The following is an 18,666-nucleotide window of genomic DNA, read 5'->3' as shown; positions in this document are numbered from 1 at the left end:
CTTCTGCTTAAAGTGTCCCAGCAATCCAGGACTTTGTGCAGTTCCCTGCTTTGGCCTGTGGCACAGCAAACTCAAATACTGGGAATGAAACTATGATTGACTGAACTACTTTTGACTTTTGAATTACTTTTGACTGTTCCGTTTTGTAGTAGACAATAAATCCAGAAGCCTGAGAAAAGGTACATTTTGTGCTTTATTATGTGTTTGCCCATTTCTAGAACTTGCACAACATTTAGTGGTCAATACTGCTTGAATAAATGTAAAAAATGTAAAAAAAAATGTAAAAAAGTAAAAAAACGAAAATTGTTCAGATTTCGCCTGGCGTGGGGAATATTTAGGGAGTTGGCGGTTAAAGGGTTAAACTGCCACATACTTGGGGGGGTTAATGCACCCCCCGGACGCCAAATACTTTTTTGCTGCACTTTTTAAGTAAATGTCACAATTCACCAAGAAAAAGTTCAATTTTAATGGAACACATTTTTTTCATGCAAAGCGCATCACAATTACTGCAAACATTAGTCATTTTACACACTGCCAATGAACTGTAAAAACTATAAATAAAAACTATTTGAATATGTACAACTGACACCATTGCTGAAATTCAGCAAATCACAGAGCCAACTGCTCTTGAACTGGCAGCATGTGAGCACACAGAGTTAAATGCTGACACTGGCAGGCTCGTCTACTGCAGCGGCTGAATCCCTGGGACTGTGATGCTGATTCTCTAGGGTGCGTCAGTGGTCATGAGCTGGCTGCTCAACGAATGTACGGCACGGACTGATCAGCTCTAGGGTACTGGCAAATTGCACTGGGAACCGACTATAGCCGGTTGTGGTGTTCAACGATTGTACGTCGCCGAAGATACTCAGCTCCGAGATGCTGACAAATTGAATTGGGAAGCGAATATAGCTGGCTACAACGATTTAAGGGTTACAATGGAATTTTAGGACAACCATGGCTCTTCCTAGGGCAGCACGGTGGCACAGTGGTAGCGCTGCTGTGTGACGATGCGGATTCGCTCCATGCTCCCATTTTGCTTCTGGAAGCTCTTGAACCCGATACCGTCGGTAATGTCACCGATGAGCTTGGCAGTGAGGCACAACAAAGCAAGGGGATGGTGCAAAAAGTGCAAAAGTGCTTTTATTTAAAATCATCAAACAAAACAGTGTTCAAATAAATAAGTGCAGTGTCTCTCAAATCTTCAAAAAAACACAATAGAAAAAATCCTTTAAAAACCGAGGTTACAATAACGGCTGGAAAGAGTCTTTCTTTAAAAATCCGGTGCCTTTTTCTTTAACCCGACAACTCCCATGCTTCTCCCTTCCGGGCCCCGCAACAGGGGAGTTGCCCTACCAGCATAAGCAGCTCCTTCCACACTGGTCCTGTATCCCTCCGCTCCATGGCTATGTTGGGCTTCAGCCGGACTGAGACTCGGGTTTCTTCCCCCAGCGGCCAGGACGTTCAACACGCCCAAAACCTCCACGACTGCCGCTGCCTTCTTGGCCTTACGCAGCTAGCCGTCCATGATCCTGGTCACTCCTGCTCCTCTGAAAAGCTCAGCAGGAGTGACCCTATCCATCCACCCTGAGTGTCGGTCAAACCTTCCCGCAGGTCCTCCCTGCGTAGAGTCTGCATGTTCTCCCTGTGTCTGTGTGGGTTACCTCCCACAGTCCAAAGACATGCAGATTAGGTGGACTGGCGATCCTAAATTGTCCCCAATGTGTGGGTGTGTGCTTGGTGTGTGGGTGTGTGTGCCCTGTCCAGGCTTTATTCCTACCTTGTGCCCTGTGTTGGCTGGGATTGGCTCCAGCACACCCCCGTGACCCTGTAGTTAGGATATAGCAGGTTGGATGATGGATGGATGGATGGATAATGATGATGATGATGATGACTCTTCCTAGAGTTGGCCACCCAGTCAAAAGGTGAACAATCCTGGGAGAAAGGCCTTGGTGAGAGAGGTGACCAAGAACCTGATGGTCACTCTTTCTGAGCTCCAGAGAATCTGTGTGGAGACGGGGGAAACTTCCAGAACAACAGCTATCACTGCAACACTCCACTAATCTGGACTTTATGAATAATACCCAGAAAGAAGCATCTCCACAGTAAAATACACACGGGAGCCTCCTTAAGGACTCTCAGACTATGAGAAACAAGATAACCTGGTCCGAAGAAACCAGGATGGAAATGTTTGGCCTTTATTCTAAGAGTCATGTCCAGAGGAAACCAGGCACGGGTCATTATCTGTGCAATGTCATTCCAATGGAGAAGCAATAGTGGTGGAAGCATCAGGGACTGGGAGACTCGACAGAGTTAAGGGAAACATGAATAGAGCAAAATACAACAACAACAACATTTATTTATATAGCACGTTTTCATACAAAAAGAAGCTCAAAGTGCTTTACATAATGAAAAAAAGAAAAATAACAGACAAAGTAAGAAATTAAAATAAGACAACATTAGTTAACATAGAAAAGGAGTAAGGTCCGATGGCCAGGGTGGACAGAAAAAACAAAAAAAACTCCAGAAAGCTGGAGAAAAAAATAAAATCTTCAGGGGTTCCAGGCCACGAGACCGCCCAGTCTCCTCTGGGCATTCTACCTAACATAAATGAAATAGTCCTCTTTGTAGTTAGGGTTCTCACAGAGTCACTTGATGCTGATGGTCATGCAGACTTCTGGCTTTTAATCCATCCATCATTTTTGGAACATCATGGTACTTAGAGTAGATGGTGATCGCGCAAGCCACCACCAAAAGGACACCGGAAAAGGAAACAGAAGAGAGAGTAGGGATTAGTACAGTTTTTAGAGCCACCATGAATGGTTATTATAATGAATTGGATATACAGAGTGTCAGGATTAAATTACAGTGAAGTTATGAGAAGGCCATGTTACAGTAATGTGTTTTCAGTAGTTTTTTAAAGTGCTCCACTGTATTAGCCTGGCGAATTCCTACTGGCAGGCTATTCCAGATTTTAGGTGCATAACAGCAGAAGGCCGCCTCACCACTTCTTTTAAGTTTTGCTCTTGGAATTCTAAGGAGACACTCATTTGAGGATCTGAGGTTACGATTTGGAATATAAGATGTCAGACATTCCGATATATAAGATGGAGTGAGATTATTTAAGGCTTTATAAACCATAAGCAAAATTTTAAAGTCAATCCTGAATGACACAGGTAACCAGTGTAGTGACATCAAAACTGGAGAAATGTGTTCAGATTTTCTTTTCCTAGTAAGGATTCTAGCAGCTGCATTCTGCACTCGTTGCAAACGATTGATGTCTTTTTTGGGTAGTCCTGAGAGGAGTGCGTTACAGTAATCTAGTCGACTGAAAACAAACGCATGAACTAATTTCTCTGCATCTTTCGATGATATAAGAGGTCTAACTTTTGCTATGTTTCTTAGGTGAAAAAATGCTGTCCTAGTGATCTGATTAATATGCGATTTAAAATTCAGATTACAATCAACGGTTACCCCTAAGCTTTTTACCTCCGTTTTGACTTTTAATCCTAATGTATCCAGTTTATTTCTAATAGCGTCATTGTATCCATTATTGCCAATCACTAAGAGAAATATTACAGAGATATCCGTAATGAAAACCTGATCCAGAACATTCTGAACCTCAGACTGGGCCAAAGGGTCACCTTCCAACAGGGCAAAGCAAAGACAACACAGGAATATCTTAGGGACTTTCTGAGAATGTCCTTGAGTGGCCCAGTCAGAGCCTGGAATTAGATAGATAGATAGATAGATAGATAGATAGATAGATAGATAGATAGATAGATAGATAGATAGATAGATAGATAGATAGATAGATAGATAGATAGATAGATAGATAGATAGATAGATAGATAGATAGATAGATAGATAGATAGATGTGAAAGACACTATATGAGCATACTGATATAAACAATATTAAATTAAAGAGTGATAACAATGCAGGTATAACAGACAATAACTTTGTATAATTTTAACGTTTACCCCCCCGGGTGGAATTGAAGAGTCTCATAGTGTGATGGAGGAACGATCTCCTCAGTCTGTGAGTGGAGCAGGATGGTGACAGCAGTCTGTCTCTGAAGCTGCTCCTCTGTCTGGAGATGATCCTGTTCAGTGGATGCAGTGGATTCTGCATGATTGACAGGAGTCTGCTCAGCGCCCGTCGTTCTGTCACGGATGTCAAACTGTCCAGCTCCGTGCCTACAACAGAGCCTGCCTTCCTCACCAGTTTGTCCAGGCGTGAGGTGTCCCTCTTCTTTATGCTGCCTCCCCAGCACACCACCGTGTAGAAGAGTGCACTCGCCACAACCGTCTGATAGAACATCTGCAGCATCTTATTGCAGATGTTGAAGGATGCCAGTCTTCTAAGGTAGTATAGTCGGCTCTGTCCTCTCTTACACAGAGCATCAGTATTGGCAGTCCAGTCCAGTTTATCATCCAGCTGCACTCCCAGGTATTTATAGGTCTGCACCCTCTGCACACAGTCACCTCTGATGATCACGGGGTCCATGAGGGGCCTGGGCCTCCTAAAATCCACCACCAGCTCCTTGGTTTTGCTGGTGTTCAGTTGTAAGCTCTTTGAACTTGAACCCTATCAAACATCTCTGGAGGGTCCTGAAAATTGCTGTCCACTGACAGTCTCCCATGCCCATGTGACAGAGCTCAAGTGGATGTGCAGGTAAGAATGTCACCAAATCCTCAAATCCAAGTGTGTAAAGCTTGTCTCGTCATATCCAGGTAGACTCCAGGCTGGAATCAGCTTGGAATTCCTGTGCCATTGGGATATTTCACTTTTTTATCTTTAATAAATTGGCCACAGGTCTTGTTTTCCCTTTGTCATTCTGGGGTGTGGAGTGTTGTTTGATGAGGGACAAAATGAATTGAAGTGATTTTAGCATAAGGCTGCAGCACAGCAAAATGTGAAAAAATGTGGACGTGAGCGTCAGTAGGCTTTGCACCCCCGGAGCCAAGTTACCCGAACTGTTCTATAACATTTCAGTAATTATTTACCACTCTGATGCTGATCTTTCTGATTATAAAATAGGTCATTACAATAGCAATTGATGAGAAGAATTCAGAATAATTGCAGAATTATGGTATTTAAGGGTTCCTCTAGAGTTCCTCTTTCTCTCACATATCGCCATCTCATAACAGGCTTAAGTTCCGAGTTTGGTATTTTTCTCTCAAGAAACTGTGACACACAGACACACACCCATCATCGAGATATCACTGTTTTTGGTATCCGTTGAAAACCAGAGATCGAAATTTTTTAGATGAATCTAAAGCTTTCACTCCTTCCTCACAGATGATAAGTTATGGTGGGGTAGGGCGCAAAGAAAAAGTGAAGGGGTCTGACTACTTTCTGAATGCACTATAATGCTGTCCAGAGGTAAGTTCCACATTTAGGTAGTTAATTGTTGTCACACATGTGCGATTGGGAGGAAGCTAAAGGGCCTGAATAACAGACCAGAGGGTGGCGAGATGCACTGACTTTCTCTCTCAATCCTCTGCAGACCGTCAATGGGAAATCCCACATGGTTCCAGCCCCACAGATTACGTCATTTTCCAGTTCCAGCACCATTGATGACGTCACTTCTGGTTCCAACCCCCACTGATGACATCACTTCTAGTCCCGGTCCCAATGATGTCACTTCCTGCTGTGGGCTTTAAAGCCGCCATCTTTACAACCTTAAGGTCAGTTCTGTTTTGGACTCTGTGAACATCTCACAATCTAATTACCCATTCGCAGCCAGGGCACAATATACGGGAGGCTGCCCCAAACCTTTCTATGTATTTCGACTATTATTGTGACACTGTAATATCTTATACTCTTCATAAATGACAATTATCATAAACTACATGTCTTAGCTGGGTGTGTGTAATAATATTTGGACCACAGAGAATAAGAGCTAATTGAGGGCAATTTGAGAGCAGAGAACGGTCTGTGCTCTGGTTTTCCTTGTGGACACTGACATGTCTGCCCCCAAACAGTTTCATCAGCCCAATTCCTAAGATAATAAAATCCCCAAGTGCTTGCAGCTTTCCAACCACACTCTCAAAGGAGAGCTGAGTTTTAAATGGTGCAGGTGTAAAAAGTTCCATCACTGGGCTCCTGCTTATAAGAGAGCACAGGACCAGGGGGATCGCTGGTTATTTAGTCGGTCAGCATGGTGGGTGAGAGTCAGTCAGGCAGCCAGGCAGGAGTGGATAAAGAGGAACAGGCAGTGAAAAATTTCAGTGACGCCTAAGGAGTTCAGGGGGGCTTAGAAGTACAGGCTGTGTAGTGGGGTCTGTTTAACAGCTGAGGGATCTCAACAGCATGTGCTCTCACACTACCGGATGATCCGATTTATGGAAAAGGTCACTCTGAGGCAATTTGTGTAAAACCTGCAGCAGTCAACGGGGACACAGAAATCTCCACTGGGTTCCAGTGTTCTGATAAAAAGACAGGTTAGCATTTGTTTGGAGTGGAACATCTACAGAGCAAAGGAAGAAGAACCAGCAGACAGAACTGAGGAATGGTTTGGAAAACCAGGTAAAGGTGTGGTGAGAGGGACTGTAAATCATAATGGATATTTAGAGTTTGGTAAGACACTATATGATAGAAAGAGGCAGATAAGAAAGGCACTATAGAGGATATACACTGTCATAAATGGTGATACGTAAAATTAATACGTAGGAGGTACAAACTATATAATAGAAAGAAGTAGATAAGAAAGGCACTGTAGAGCATATACACTGTCATCAAAAGTCATTTATAAAATTAATTATTAGGAGGTAAGACACTATATAATAAAAAGAGGTAGAAAAGAAAGGCGCTATACAGCACATACACCATCATAGATAGATAGATAGATAGATAGATAGATAGATAGATAGATAGATAGATAGATAGATAGATAGATAGATAGATAGATAGATAGATATCATAAATGGTGATATGTAAAATTAATACGTAGGAGATAAAACATTATATAATAGAAAGAGGTAGATAAGAAAGGCACTATAGAGTGTTTAAACTGTCATAAATGGTGATATGTACAATTAATACGTAGGAGGTAAAACATTATATAATTTAAAGAGCTAGAAAAGAAAGGCACTGTAGAGCATATACACTGTCATAAAAAGTCATTTATAAAATTAATTATTAGGAGGTAAGACACAATATAATAAAAAGAGGTAGAAAAGAAAGGCACTATAGAGTATATAAACTATCATAAATGGTGATATGTAAAATTAATATATTTGAGGTAAGACATTTGAGGTATAATAGATGTAGATAAGAAAGGCACTATAGAGGATATACACTGTCATAAAAAGTGATTTATAAAATTAATTATTAAGAGGTAAGACACTATGTAATAAAACAAGGTAGAAAAGAAAGGTACTATACAGCACATACACCATCATAAATGGTGATATGTAAAATTAATACATTTGAGGTAAGACACTATATAATAGATGTAGATAAGAAAGGCACTATAGAGGATATACACTGTCATAAATGGTGATACATAAAATTAATACGTAGGAGATAAAATATTATGTAACAGAAAGAGGCATATCAGAAAGGCACTAGAGTATATAAACTGTCATAAATGGTGATATGTAAAATGAATTATTAGGAGGTAAGACACTATATAATAGAAAGAGGCAGATAAGAAAGGCACTCTAAGAGTATATAAACTGTCATAAATGGTGATATGTAAAACTAATTATTAGGAGGTAAAAAACTGTATAATAGATGTAGATAAGAAAGGCACAATACAGCATGTACACAGTCAAAAACGGTGATATATACAATTAATTATTAGGAGGTAAGGCACTATATAATAGAAAGAGGAAAATAAGAAAGGCACTATACAGCATATACACAGTTGTAAATGGTGATATTTAAAATTAACACATTGAAAATGCACTATATGAAATATTGTATAGTATGTCCAATACATGTATAATAATAATAATAATAATAATAATAATAATAATAATACATTTCATTTATTTGTAGGTGCCTTTCTAAACAATAGGCAAAACACAGATTATAAACAAAACTAAAACACAAAAATTAAAATCAGACAGAGCAATTGTAATCAAAGATAAAAAGCAGTCTTAAACAAATGAGCTTTAAGTTTAGATTTGAAAAGTGAGAATGATTCAATATTTCTAAGCTCAGATGGTAGTGAGTTCCAGAGCTGAGGAGCAGAGCAACTGAATGCTGTGCTCCTCATAGTGGTAAGATGAACGAAGGGGACAGTCAAGTGGATGGAGGAAGAGGATCTAAGGGTACGGGAGGGAATGGCAACATGGAGGAGATCAGACAGATATGGAGGGGCGAGGTTGTGGAGAGCCTTAAATGTTAACAGAAGAATTTTGAATTGAATGCGGAACTTAACTGGAAGCCATTGAAGCTGCTGCAAGACGTGAGTGAAACGGTGAATTGAGGGGGTTCTGGGAATGATGAGGGCAGCTGAATTCTGGACCAGTTGAAGCTTATAAAGAGATTTGTGAGAAATACCAAAGAAAAGGGAACTGCAATAATCCAGACGAGAAGTGACAAGGCTATGAACGAGGATAGCAGTGGTGTGGGGAGTGAGGGAGAGGCGAATACGATTAAAGTTACGCAAGTGGAAATATGAAGACCGAGAGATGTTATTGATGTGGGACTGAAAGGATAAAGTACTGTCAAGGACGACACCTGTGGGGAAGAGGAGACAGAGGAATTATCAATAACAAATGAAAAATGATCAGTTTTAGATAATGTTGATTTTGTACCAATGAGGAGAACCTCAGTTTTGTCACTTGTTATTTAATTTAAGAAAATTTGAAGAAAACCAGGATTTGATTTCTGCTATGTAATCAATAAGTGAGGAGGGTGGAAAAGAAGCAGTAGGTTTGCTGGTGAAGTAGAGCTGGGTGTCATCAGCGTAACAGTGGAAGCTAATGTTATATTTACAAAAGATATTACCAAGGGGAAGGAGGTAAATAATGAAGAGGAGAGGCCCCAGGACAGAGCCCACCTGAAGTAACAGCGGTGGGTTGGGATGTGAAAGTTTTAAGCTGAATGAACTGAGTGTGGCCTGAGAGGTAGGATCTGAACCAATCTAGTGGAGTGTGGGTAATGCCAATCAAAGATAATCTATTGAGAAGAGTAGTGTGACAAATAGTGTCAAAGGCCGCACTCAGATCAAGAAGGATGAGAATAGGAATTAAACCAGAATCAGCTGCCATAAGGAGGTCGTTAGTAATTTTGATAAGTGCCGTTTCTGTACTGTGGAGGGTACGAAAACCAGACTGGAACTGTTCATACAGATTATTTTGAGATAAATGAGAGTGAAGTTGAATGCCTACTATTTTTTTAAGAATTTTGGAAATGAAGGGTAGATTAGAAATAGGATGAAACTTACTGAAATTAGTCAGATCGGCACCTGGTTTTTTCAATATTGGGGTTATTGCAGCAGTTTTAAAAGATAATAATAATTCTTTGTATTTATATAGTGCTTTTCTCACTACTCAAAGTGCTCAGCAATTGCAGGTTAAGGGCCTTGTTCAAGGGCCCAACAGAGCAGAGTCCCTTTTGGCATTTACAAGACGAACGAACAGTACCAGTAGTAAGAGAAGAGTGGATTATAGCAGAGATAAGGGGGACCAGAGAGGGGAGGCAGGCTTTGACCAGAACTGTAGGGAGGGGGTCCAGTTGACAGGTATGGATGGCTTAGACTTACAGACGAGAGCTGAGATTTCTGAGAAAGTAGGATGCTGAAAAGTGGAAAATGAGTGAGTTGGTGGGTGAAATTCAAACAAAGTACTGGAGGAATCCATATCGAGAGACTGATGAATCTTCTGGATTTTTTCATTAAAAAAGGACATAAGGGAATTGCAAAATTCAGTTGAGTAAAGGTGAGAAGGTAAAGAATCTGGGGGTTGTGTGATATTAAGTAGTGAAAACAATGACTTGGTGTTTCCTTCATTGGAAGAAATAATGAAAGTATAATAGTTAGATTGAGTTTGGGCAATACAGTCCTTGTAATAAAGTATATGGTTTTTGTACATCTCACTATATAGCAAACAGATAAGAAAGATGTGACTAAATGCAAAAGATAAATAAATAGGAAAGCCATTTTTTTAATCCCATTGAGCAAATCTCTTCTTAAATTTGTGTCACTGGATTTTGCCCTTGAGGGGTTTCAGAAAGTGGCCTGTCCTGCCTAATTATGTTTTATGGACTGAGAAACGGCTTACCACTAATGACCCCATAGTATCCAGTGGGGTGTTGTTTAGAAGTACGGCGTTCCAGGGCAACATCTATTTGCCATTTGGCCCATGTGACTGCAGAGCGAGAGTTGTGTTACCAGACCTGGTGTCAGGTTCGTTCATTACGGGTGTTGGGCTTCACCAGCAGTATGTCTCAGCTTTTCTCGTGTTTGTGATTTTATGGAAGGATATCAAAGTGGCATACCATGTTTTGCAGGGTAGTTTGAGAACCAGAGGATTAAACCTTTGCTTTAAATAGATGATGTTGTCCTCTTAAGCTGATGTCAAATTAAGAGACTTCTGGTCATGGGGTATAAAGGGCCTGCTGACCGTAGTTGCTTATCTCGAAGCCTGATCACGTTAATTTCATTGACTGAAAGTCGCTGGACATGTCACATTTACTGACTAAGTGCCAACCTTCTGTTACAGTTGTGTTTGCCCCTTATTATGACAGCCAGGTGTGCTGCATGATGGAGCCAGCAATGTACAAAGTGTTAATAGGTACAATGAGTTCTGTCATTGTAAATAAAACACGAGACTTCAGACAGATGAGTTCCTCTTCCAAATTCCAAATTTGAATTCCAAATCTCTACTTCCAGATGAACAGACTGAAGAAAAACAGAAAGAAGATGAGGGCTACCCCTGGCACAATAAAAAAACAACAAAAACGGTAGTACTCCGGGCACAAAGGAAAGTTGGTATTAATCAAATTAGTAAGCTTTCAAAATAAGGTTCTGAAAGCGGGAGCACAGCCATCCTTATGGACATGGTCAAAATGTGACGCGCCCTTCCTGGGACTGCCCATTTTTATGGTAACTAGTATGAAGCGGGCAGACCCTGCTCTGGGCACTGTGGGCAAGGATAGGCATTTTCTTTGGGCATCTTCTTGGAACTATGGGAGAAACAGAAAATACAGTTAGCAACAGCGCCCACTCTTGTCTCAGAATGGTATTGCGTAGATCTGCAGAGCTAGGATGATGATCACCAGACACATAGATATACTGTACATAAATATATATATATATATGTACATATAAGCTTATGTATAGCTGTGTTTTATTTTTATATTACACAATAACATTTTTAACTTTAACTTGTATATTCACTAATTATTTAGCATTCAGTTTTCAATTCTCTCTTTTCATTTGTGGGGACCGTAGGGCTAACAATTTTGTATTTGACTAGTTTGCAGTGTGTTTGAGACGATGTTTGTTGTTAGTCATGATAGATAGATAGATAGATAGATAGATAGATAGATAGATAGATAGATAGATAGATAGATAGATAGATAGATAGATAAGAATGGAACTATCTATCTATCTATCTATCTATCTATCTATCTATCTATCTATCTATCTATCTATCTATCTATCTATCTATCTATCTATCTATCTATCTATTACATGTTGCCTTTCCTTATATATCTATACCTAAATTATACAGTGCATTTCACTATCTTTCTATTTGTGATATAGTGCCTTTATCTACTGTATCTACTGTGAAAATGAACTATAACAAACATGACTGTGCTGGTTCTTCAGCCAGAAGTGTTATTAAGTGAGTAAATTTGGGGGTGTTGTCGGCTTCTGGTGTCAGAACGCAGGAGTAATGCTACAGGAAGTGTCTGCTCACTGCCACATCAACTGGTCAACTGACCCTGTTGGTTGAATCACATGGGTTTTTGTCCCTGCTTGCAGAGGAAGTGTAGTCAGAGATAGGGGGGAAATGACAGCAGCCTTCCTCCTACTTGTGTTCCTTCACTCTACAGCAAAACACTGAAAATGAACAAATAAACGTGTTGTCACCCCACCAACACCCAGGTGTGTCCTTACATTGATAAACTGTAAGAGACTCACCAAGTCTACATTAAACACTATCTAATATATAGTGCCTTTCATTATCTATCTATCTATCTATCTATCTATCTATCTATCTATCTATCTATCTATCTATCTATCTATCTATCTATCTATCTATCTATCTATCTATCTATCTATCTATCTATGTAGTGCCTTTCATTATCTATCTATCTATCTATCTATCTATCTATCTATCTATCTATCTATCTATCTATCTATCTATCTATCTATCTATCTATCTATCTATCTATCTATCACCTGTGTCAATTGTCCCAATTCTTATCGTCCCCTGAATTGCGGAATATGTAGAAAAAGTGTTGTGTGACAAAAATGTATGGACATTAAATGAAAGTTTAAAATGTGAATTTTAATCACAAAATTTGATTTGTAATTTTAAACTGTAGAACAGAGATGTTATATAGTATTCCTTTAGACAGACAGGCTTGGCTGGCTCTAGTTTTTAGCTGATTTCTTTGTCTCATACAGATCCGTGAAGTAAATTGGTAAAGCAGACCCCTAATGAACCTGAGGATATCCCACCCATGGTTCTTACACTGATTGGTAGGCCACGTAGTTTAGTCGATGAGGTATTGACTGTGCAGATTCCTTCTCCTCATAAACTGCCTATAGGAAAACATGTTACACCAGGAGTTTAAAATGGATGTATTTTTCTAAAATGTTTGGTCACTTGGGAATCTTCCACTTCCGGGAATTAATTAAGCATTATTTTTGGTGGAAAAAATGATTTGTGACAGACGGGTATCAGCAAGAGTGACAAGGAAGGTCTGCAGGACGGTAGTGAGACCAGCTATGTTATATGGGTTGGAGACGGTGGCACAGGAGACAGAGCTGGAGGTGGCAGAGTTAAAGATGCTAAAATTTGCATTGGGTGTGACGAGGATGGACAGGATTAGAAATGAGGACATGAGAGGGTCAGCTCAAGTTGGATGGTTCAGAGACAAAGTAAGAGAAGCGAGATTGTGTTGGTTTGGACATGTGCAGAGGAAAGATGCATGCTGGGTATACCGAGAGAAGGGTGCTAAGGATAGAGCTGCCAGACTAGAGGAGAAGAGAATTTTTATGGATGTGCTGAGAAAGGACATGAAAGTGATGGGGGTGACAGAGCAAAATGTAGAGGACAGAAAGATATGGAAGAAGATGATCTGCTGTGGCCACCCCTAACGGGAGCAGCCAAAAGAAGAAAAAGAAGAAAAAGATGAGTCAAGATGTTAATGATTTTGTGTTAGCATGTGAAACATTAAATTATGTGAAGCCAGCACAGGGTCTATCTGTAACAACCAATCTTAGAAAGGTAACATTAATGGTAAGATTCACAGAAAAGTTTACTTAATGAGCTTAATTTGAATCGAATATCAGTTTCCCATAGTTGCTTAGAGAATGGGTGGGGGTCCCTTCTTGAAAAGTAAGAATGGTTACATTCGGAAGTACCTTTGACCTGCTTCATTTATGGTCTATTTATGGAGCAGACCTTCAATCATGTGACATACACCGCTGTAATGGCAATGAATCTTACAAGGCTGGCTCTCACTTTTTTTCTGGTTGTTGTTTTTACTAGATGAATTGAAGAAGTCAGCCATGATGTGGAATGGGACAGTGACAGTGACAGTGTCAGAATTTGTATTACATTGTGCGATAGACCCTGAGCAGAGGACCATTACAATCGTTTCACTTGCTCTCATCTACTTCGTGACACTCATTGGGAACCTGCTGGTAATTGCAGTTATCACTATGAACCCTCATCTCAAGACACCAATGTTTCTGTACATCTGCTTCTTAGCCATCATCGATGTCGTTAACAGCACCAATCTTATCCCACGTATGCTGGCTATCCTGCTCTTCAACTCTTCAACCGTGCCTTATGGACCCTGCTTACTGCAGCTGTCTGTCGTGTACTACCTTGGGGTTTTGGAAGGCAATCTTTTGCTAGTTATGGCCTGTGACCGCTATGTGGCAGTGGTTTATCCCCTGAGGTATCCATCGATTGTTACGAGTAAAGTCGTCTGTGCCAGCATCTTCCTGGTGAACATCATTGGTGCGGTGATCCTCACGCCATACCTGGTTTATGTAAGAGAACTCTCCTTTTGTCGCACCAATGTCTTGCCTTACTGTTTCTGTGACTATGCGACAATGGTTCAAATCGCATGTACCGATGACCCCAAGTATATTGTCATTTTGTCCATCACAACAGGAATATCGGCGTCATACTGTGTGACGCTGACCGTCTTTTCCTACTACAAAATCGCTCGAGCAGCTCTGAAGATCTCCTCCGTCAAAGGGAAACAGAAGGTCTTCAGTACCCTGCTGACCCACCTGCTGGTGGTGGGCCTCTTCTATTTCCCTCTGATGATCTCCTACATACTCCCTGGAGTCGGGGTGAAGCTGTCGGCTGAAGCCTGCACTTCTTTAATCATTGTAGCCATCCTAGTCCCTCCGATGATGAATCCCTTAATCTACAGCTTTAGGAATAAGGAAATAAAAAGCAGCATCCACCGGCTTTTCACAGGAAAGAGAACACATCCCGAGATTGATGATCCGTAGAAAACAGGAATGAAAGAGAGCACCATACTTTACAATTGGAAGTAAAGAGGAAATTAATTATAGCATAACAGATGTGTCTTTGTGTAAGTTAAGATTATTCTCACAAAGTGTAGGTACGATTTCACTTACGATGAACAATAGCATACGGGTATGATAAGATCAAGTCCTTCAAACGAATGTGACTTTTGGGACGCTGAATGGATTAACGGGGCAATGAAGGAATACAAATCAGAAGTAGCACCCTCAAACCATCCTTAGCATTCACAGACAATAGAAAATTCAGAAAACGGCGTGGAAATTAAAATCGATAAATTCATATGCTATTTTATCACTGACACTTTGTATGATATTTATGTGCTGCAGTTAACTGAAGTTAACTGGGATTAGGAATTTCTGGAAATGATCCCACAGATAACAGATAGTTAGCAACTCACTGGTTCTGTGATGCTGATTTCTGGCCATGAATATATTTTTAGCTCTTATTCTGCTTCCCGTTGAAACTAGAAAGTTCTGACAAGCTGTATGCCTTCCGACTGACTTTTTTTTTTTTTGCTTTTCTGTGAATTTATTTCTTTAATTAGAAAATAGAAATTTTGCTTTCATTTTTCATATAAATGTTAACACAGTAAATAAGTCTATATCTGCTAATTCTAGGTTTAGTATATACTTCTGATCATGTTGTTTGTAAGTTGCACAATGTTAGCTACGAAACTCGGATGAAAATGATGTCAATATTCAGAAATTGTAAACTCCAATTGCAAATAAAGTCATTTACAAGTCAGCAATCTCTATGTCTGGTGCTCTGTCTGGGATTTGTTCCTAGCTGGGATAAGCTCCAGTACCCCCTGCGACCCTGATCTGGATTGAACGGGTTGGAAAATGACATGACATTGTTGTGACTGTCCGGGCTGGCTCTACCCTCCCTGGTTCCTTCCAGGAAGCCACTTCAACCCGGAAACCTTCGATAGTCCTGAACCGAGAAGAGCCGGGCAAATGAGGACACACACAGAGTTATCAAGAGGTTGGTGCAAAAGTGTAAAGTGCTTTTATAAAAAGAACAGACAAAAAACAAACAGCCCATCAACAAATAAATAATCCATTAAAATGTGAAAATGTGGAGGTTCAATGTTCAAGAAATGACCCACTAAAAATGAGGTTAAAATCCCAGGCAGGTTTCTTCTTATAAAATCAACTCGAGCCCCAATGCCACTTTTTAAATTCTGGCGTCTCCCCTGCTTATCCCAACAGGACCTTGCAGTATTAGAAGACATAAGTGCAGTCTTCCACCAAAAATCCTGGGTTCAGGGTCCTATTGCCGGTCCGTTGGTGACCGTAGTACTCCCTCCAGAACCCCACTCATGTCCCCCTCAGCCAGACCCGGTGTGACAGGGCCGCTCCTACTCCTCTGCTTAGTTCTAAGTGGCACCCTTTTTCCAGGCCTACGCTCACTTCCTTAGGGGCCTACTCCCTACCACCTGCCTCCAATTTTCCTGACACAGGTTCCTCACCAGCCCTGCCTCTTTCTTCTTCCATTCATTCTCTCTTTTGATCTAATTCTTCTTGTTTTTGATCTGAAATCCACTTTTAATACCCCCTTTCTGCCATGTTCCTTATGTACTGGCTGATTGGGTGCAGGTGCCATCCTCCACCTATGAGGTACCTGATTGATCCACTCACATTTACACATGGATGCGTGGTCAGCCAGGCACCCCTATTAACCCTGGAGTGGCTCTGGCATGCACACTTTGTCACCCGTTCAGAGCCTGCACGCTCCGGGGCCTGATTGCTTAGTTAACAATCACGCTTCATCACAGATCTCCTATCACAATTCTCTGTCAAATTCACAATTGATTTCTTTCCATGAGGTGAATTTAGAATACCAAAAGATCAAATAAAAATTGCATGAAAATACCCTTTGCCAAGCCCCCCATAGCTCAGCCATTTCATAAGCAATTTTGAGAACACCAGTCTCCAAGGACCCATCACTTTCCCTCTGTCGATTTTAGATGGATCTGACCGCATGATTCTAAAAGGGGGACTCTCATTTGGATGACAAACAACAGGAGACCAGTGCTTGATTTGCACTGGAACCGGGGCTAGCTCTATGCATAGTCCGAGTAGGCAGTGGTTAACATATTTGAATTAGAAAATCTGTCTCATTGCATTTTGCTAGACCACCCAGATCTCCAAGTGACACCACACCCCACCCTCACTTATCGATTTTGATATGTAATCACGAGGGCACTGTCTCTCCTCCTTTGTCAATATTGGTTACAGATCTGACTGTGTGGATCTAAACGTGAGACTCTCTTTTAATATCTCCTTTATTTGGGCTCTTGCAACCAACCAACACTGCCTAGGAGCACATTGTACCCTTGAACTGACCTGGCTGGAGCTGACCGGATCTCAGCTCCACAACTAATCAGGGGCATCGTGTATAAAAGGTGTGCCCATTTCCACACTCAAATCGCGATGTATAAAAACTACGTAAACTTGTCGTAAAGCCACCCACATTTTTACGCTAGCTAAAACCCTGGCGTACGCAAGTTCTCCGCTCGGTTTTGCAAACTGCCAGCCCCCAGCGTCAAAGCAGTGCTACTGTTCCAGTGCGGTTTCCCTTTCTTTTTTAGATACACATCCCTAACGTGGCTTTATCATATACACTGAAATTAACCACATATTGTTTATTAGTTTAAGGCATCTGATTGTAATTAACTTGTAACAATATAATGGTCCACGGAATGGCCAAACTATTCCAGATACCATCGCTGCTTTAGTATTGTTACTCTCACTGCACCTCCTTCTTCTTCTTCCAGCTGCTCCCATTAGGGGTTCCCACAGCCAATCATCTTTTTCCATATTATTCTCACTGCACCACTCAGAGTATTTATCCCACTGTATCTGAGTATGGAATCACAAGAGAATTATCGATATACAGCATCAAGCACATGCTGCCTCAGCCATGCTGTCTATTTGAACTGCTCCCATACGGCAAACACTTCAAAGCCTTTCCTGTGCGGGTTCAAAAACAGTTTCATCCCAAGAACTATAAACACACTCAATCAGTCCATCAAGTGCTCCTTGTAGAACTGTCTGTACTTATAAGTACAATCACCTCACTGTAAACTTACACTACAGTTATAATATTGCACAACTTGAGCCACTTTATAAAGCACGTATTTACATATGATGACGATATCTATCTATCTATCGATATCATTTTTAAGATGAAATGCTGCAAAATATGCGTATTACATTATACAAATAAAATGTTAACATCATTTAAATAACCTATATTGTTAATAACTAAACATGTGAGAACATGGTGGTGCAGCACTAGCAAGGAGCTGGCACCCCATTCAGGGATTGTTCCTGCCTTGCACTGTATTTTTGCCGGGATTGGCGTGACACTGGAAGGATAGATGGATAGAATAATTAAACATGTACTACGAAGATATTTCAATGTTCCTTAAAAATTTTGAAGAATCAGCGTTCTAAACTTACAGATGGCTTAATGTCTATTACAGAGTTGATAGTGTGGTGATTGGGTATTTGGAGGAAGAAAAGTAAGGACAGGAATTGGGGGTTAGTACGTTTGGAAGAGACAGTACTGCTGCAATAAATTATTTCATTGAAGGTCGCGCACAGCACAGCAAGCATCTTGTGGGAGGCAGAAACAATGTCTGGACAGGGCGCCAGCGCATCACTATCACTGCACCAGCGTGTTCCCATGTTTAATAACATGCTTTAACTCCTATCATCATGAAAATGATATCAAGAATACATCTCAGTATTTAAATAATTCAGAGAGCTGTAACATCATGAATGTAATGGATTCTGTGTCCTGTTGGAGGAAGAGAAAGCCCGTTTAAGAAGCACATAGTGATTCTCACACATAGAGCACATAGAAGATCAAATACAAAACAAAGCATTTAACGTGCTACTTTAGTTACGGTGGGATTTAGGAAACTATTAAATTAAACGATTTTAAGATGAAGTT

General features: G+C 40.6%; 2 protein-coding genes across 2 annotated transcripts in view; one reads left to right on the top strand and one right to left on the bottom strand.

The window, feature by feature from the left end:
* Nucleotides 1-18,666, bottom strand: part of dnajc28 (DnaJ (Hsp40) homolog, subfamily C, member 28) — a 1,235,492-nt gene that overhangs the window by 1,170,275 nt on the left and 46,551 nt on the right. The window lies entirely within an intron of this gene.
* On the top strand, nucleotides 6,186-14,666 carry LOC114641332 (olfactory receptor 1052-like). Its single transcript, XM_028790397.2, has 2 exons — nucleotides 6,186-6,535; nucleotides 13,684-14,666. Exon 2 carries the CDS (start codon nucleotides 13,704-13,706, stop codon nucleotides 14,664-14,666), a length of 963 nt encoding a protein of 320 aa, XP_028646230.2. The 5' UTR covers nucleotides 6,186-6,535; nucleotides 13,684-13,703.

This window comes from Erpetoichthys calabaricus, chromosome 4, assembly GCF_900747795.2.
Source record: "Erpetoichthys calabaricus chromosome 4, fErpCal1.3, whole genome shotgun sequence".
Taxonomy (NCBI): Eukaryota; Metazoa; Chordata; class Cladistia; order Polypteriformes; family Polypteridae; genus Erpetoichthys; species Erpetoichthys calabaricus.
Note: the sequence above shows the minus strand (reverse complement) of the source record. Positions and strands in the feature narration are given on the sequence as shown.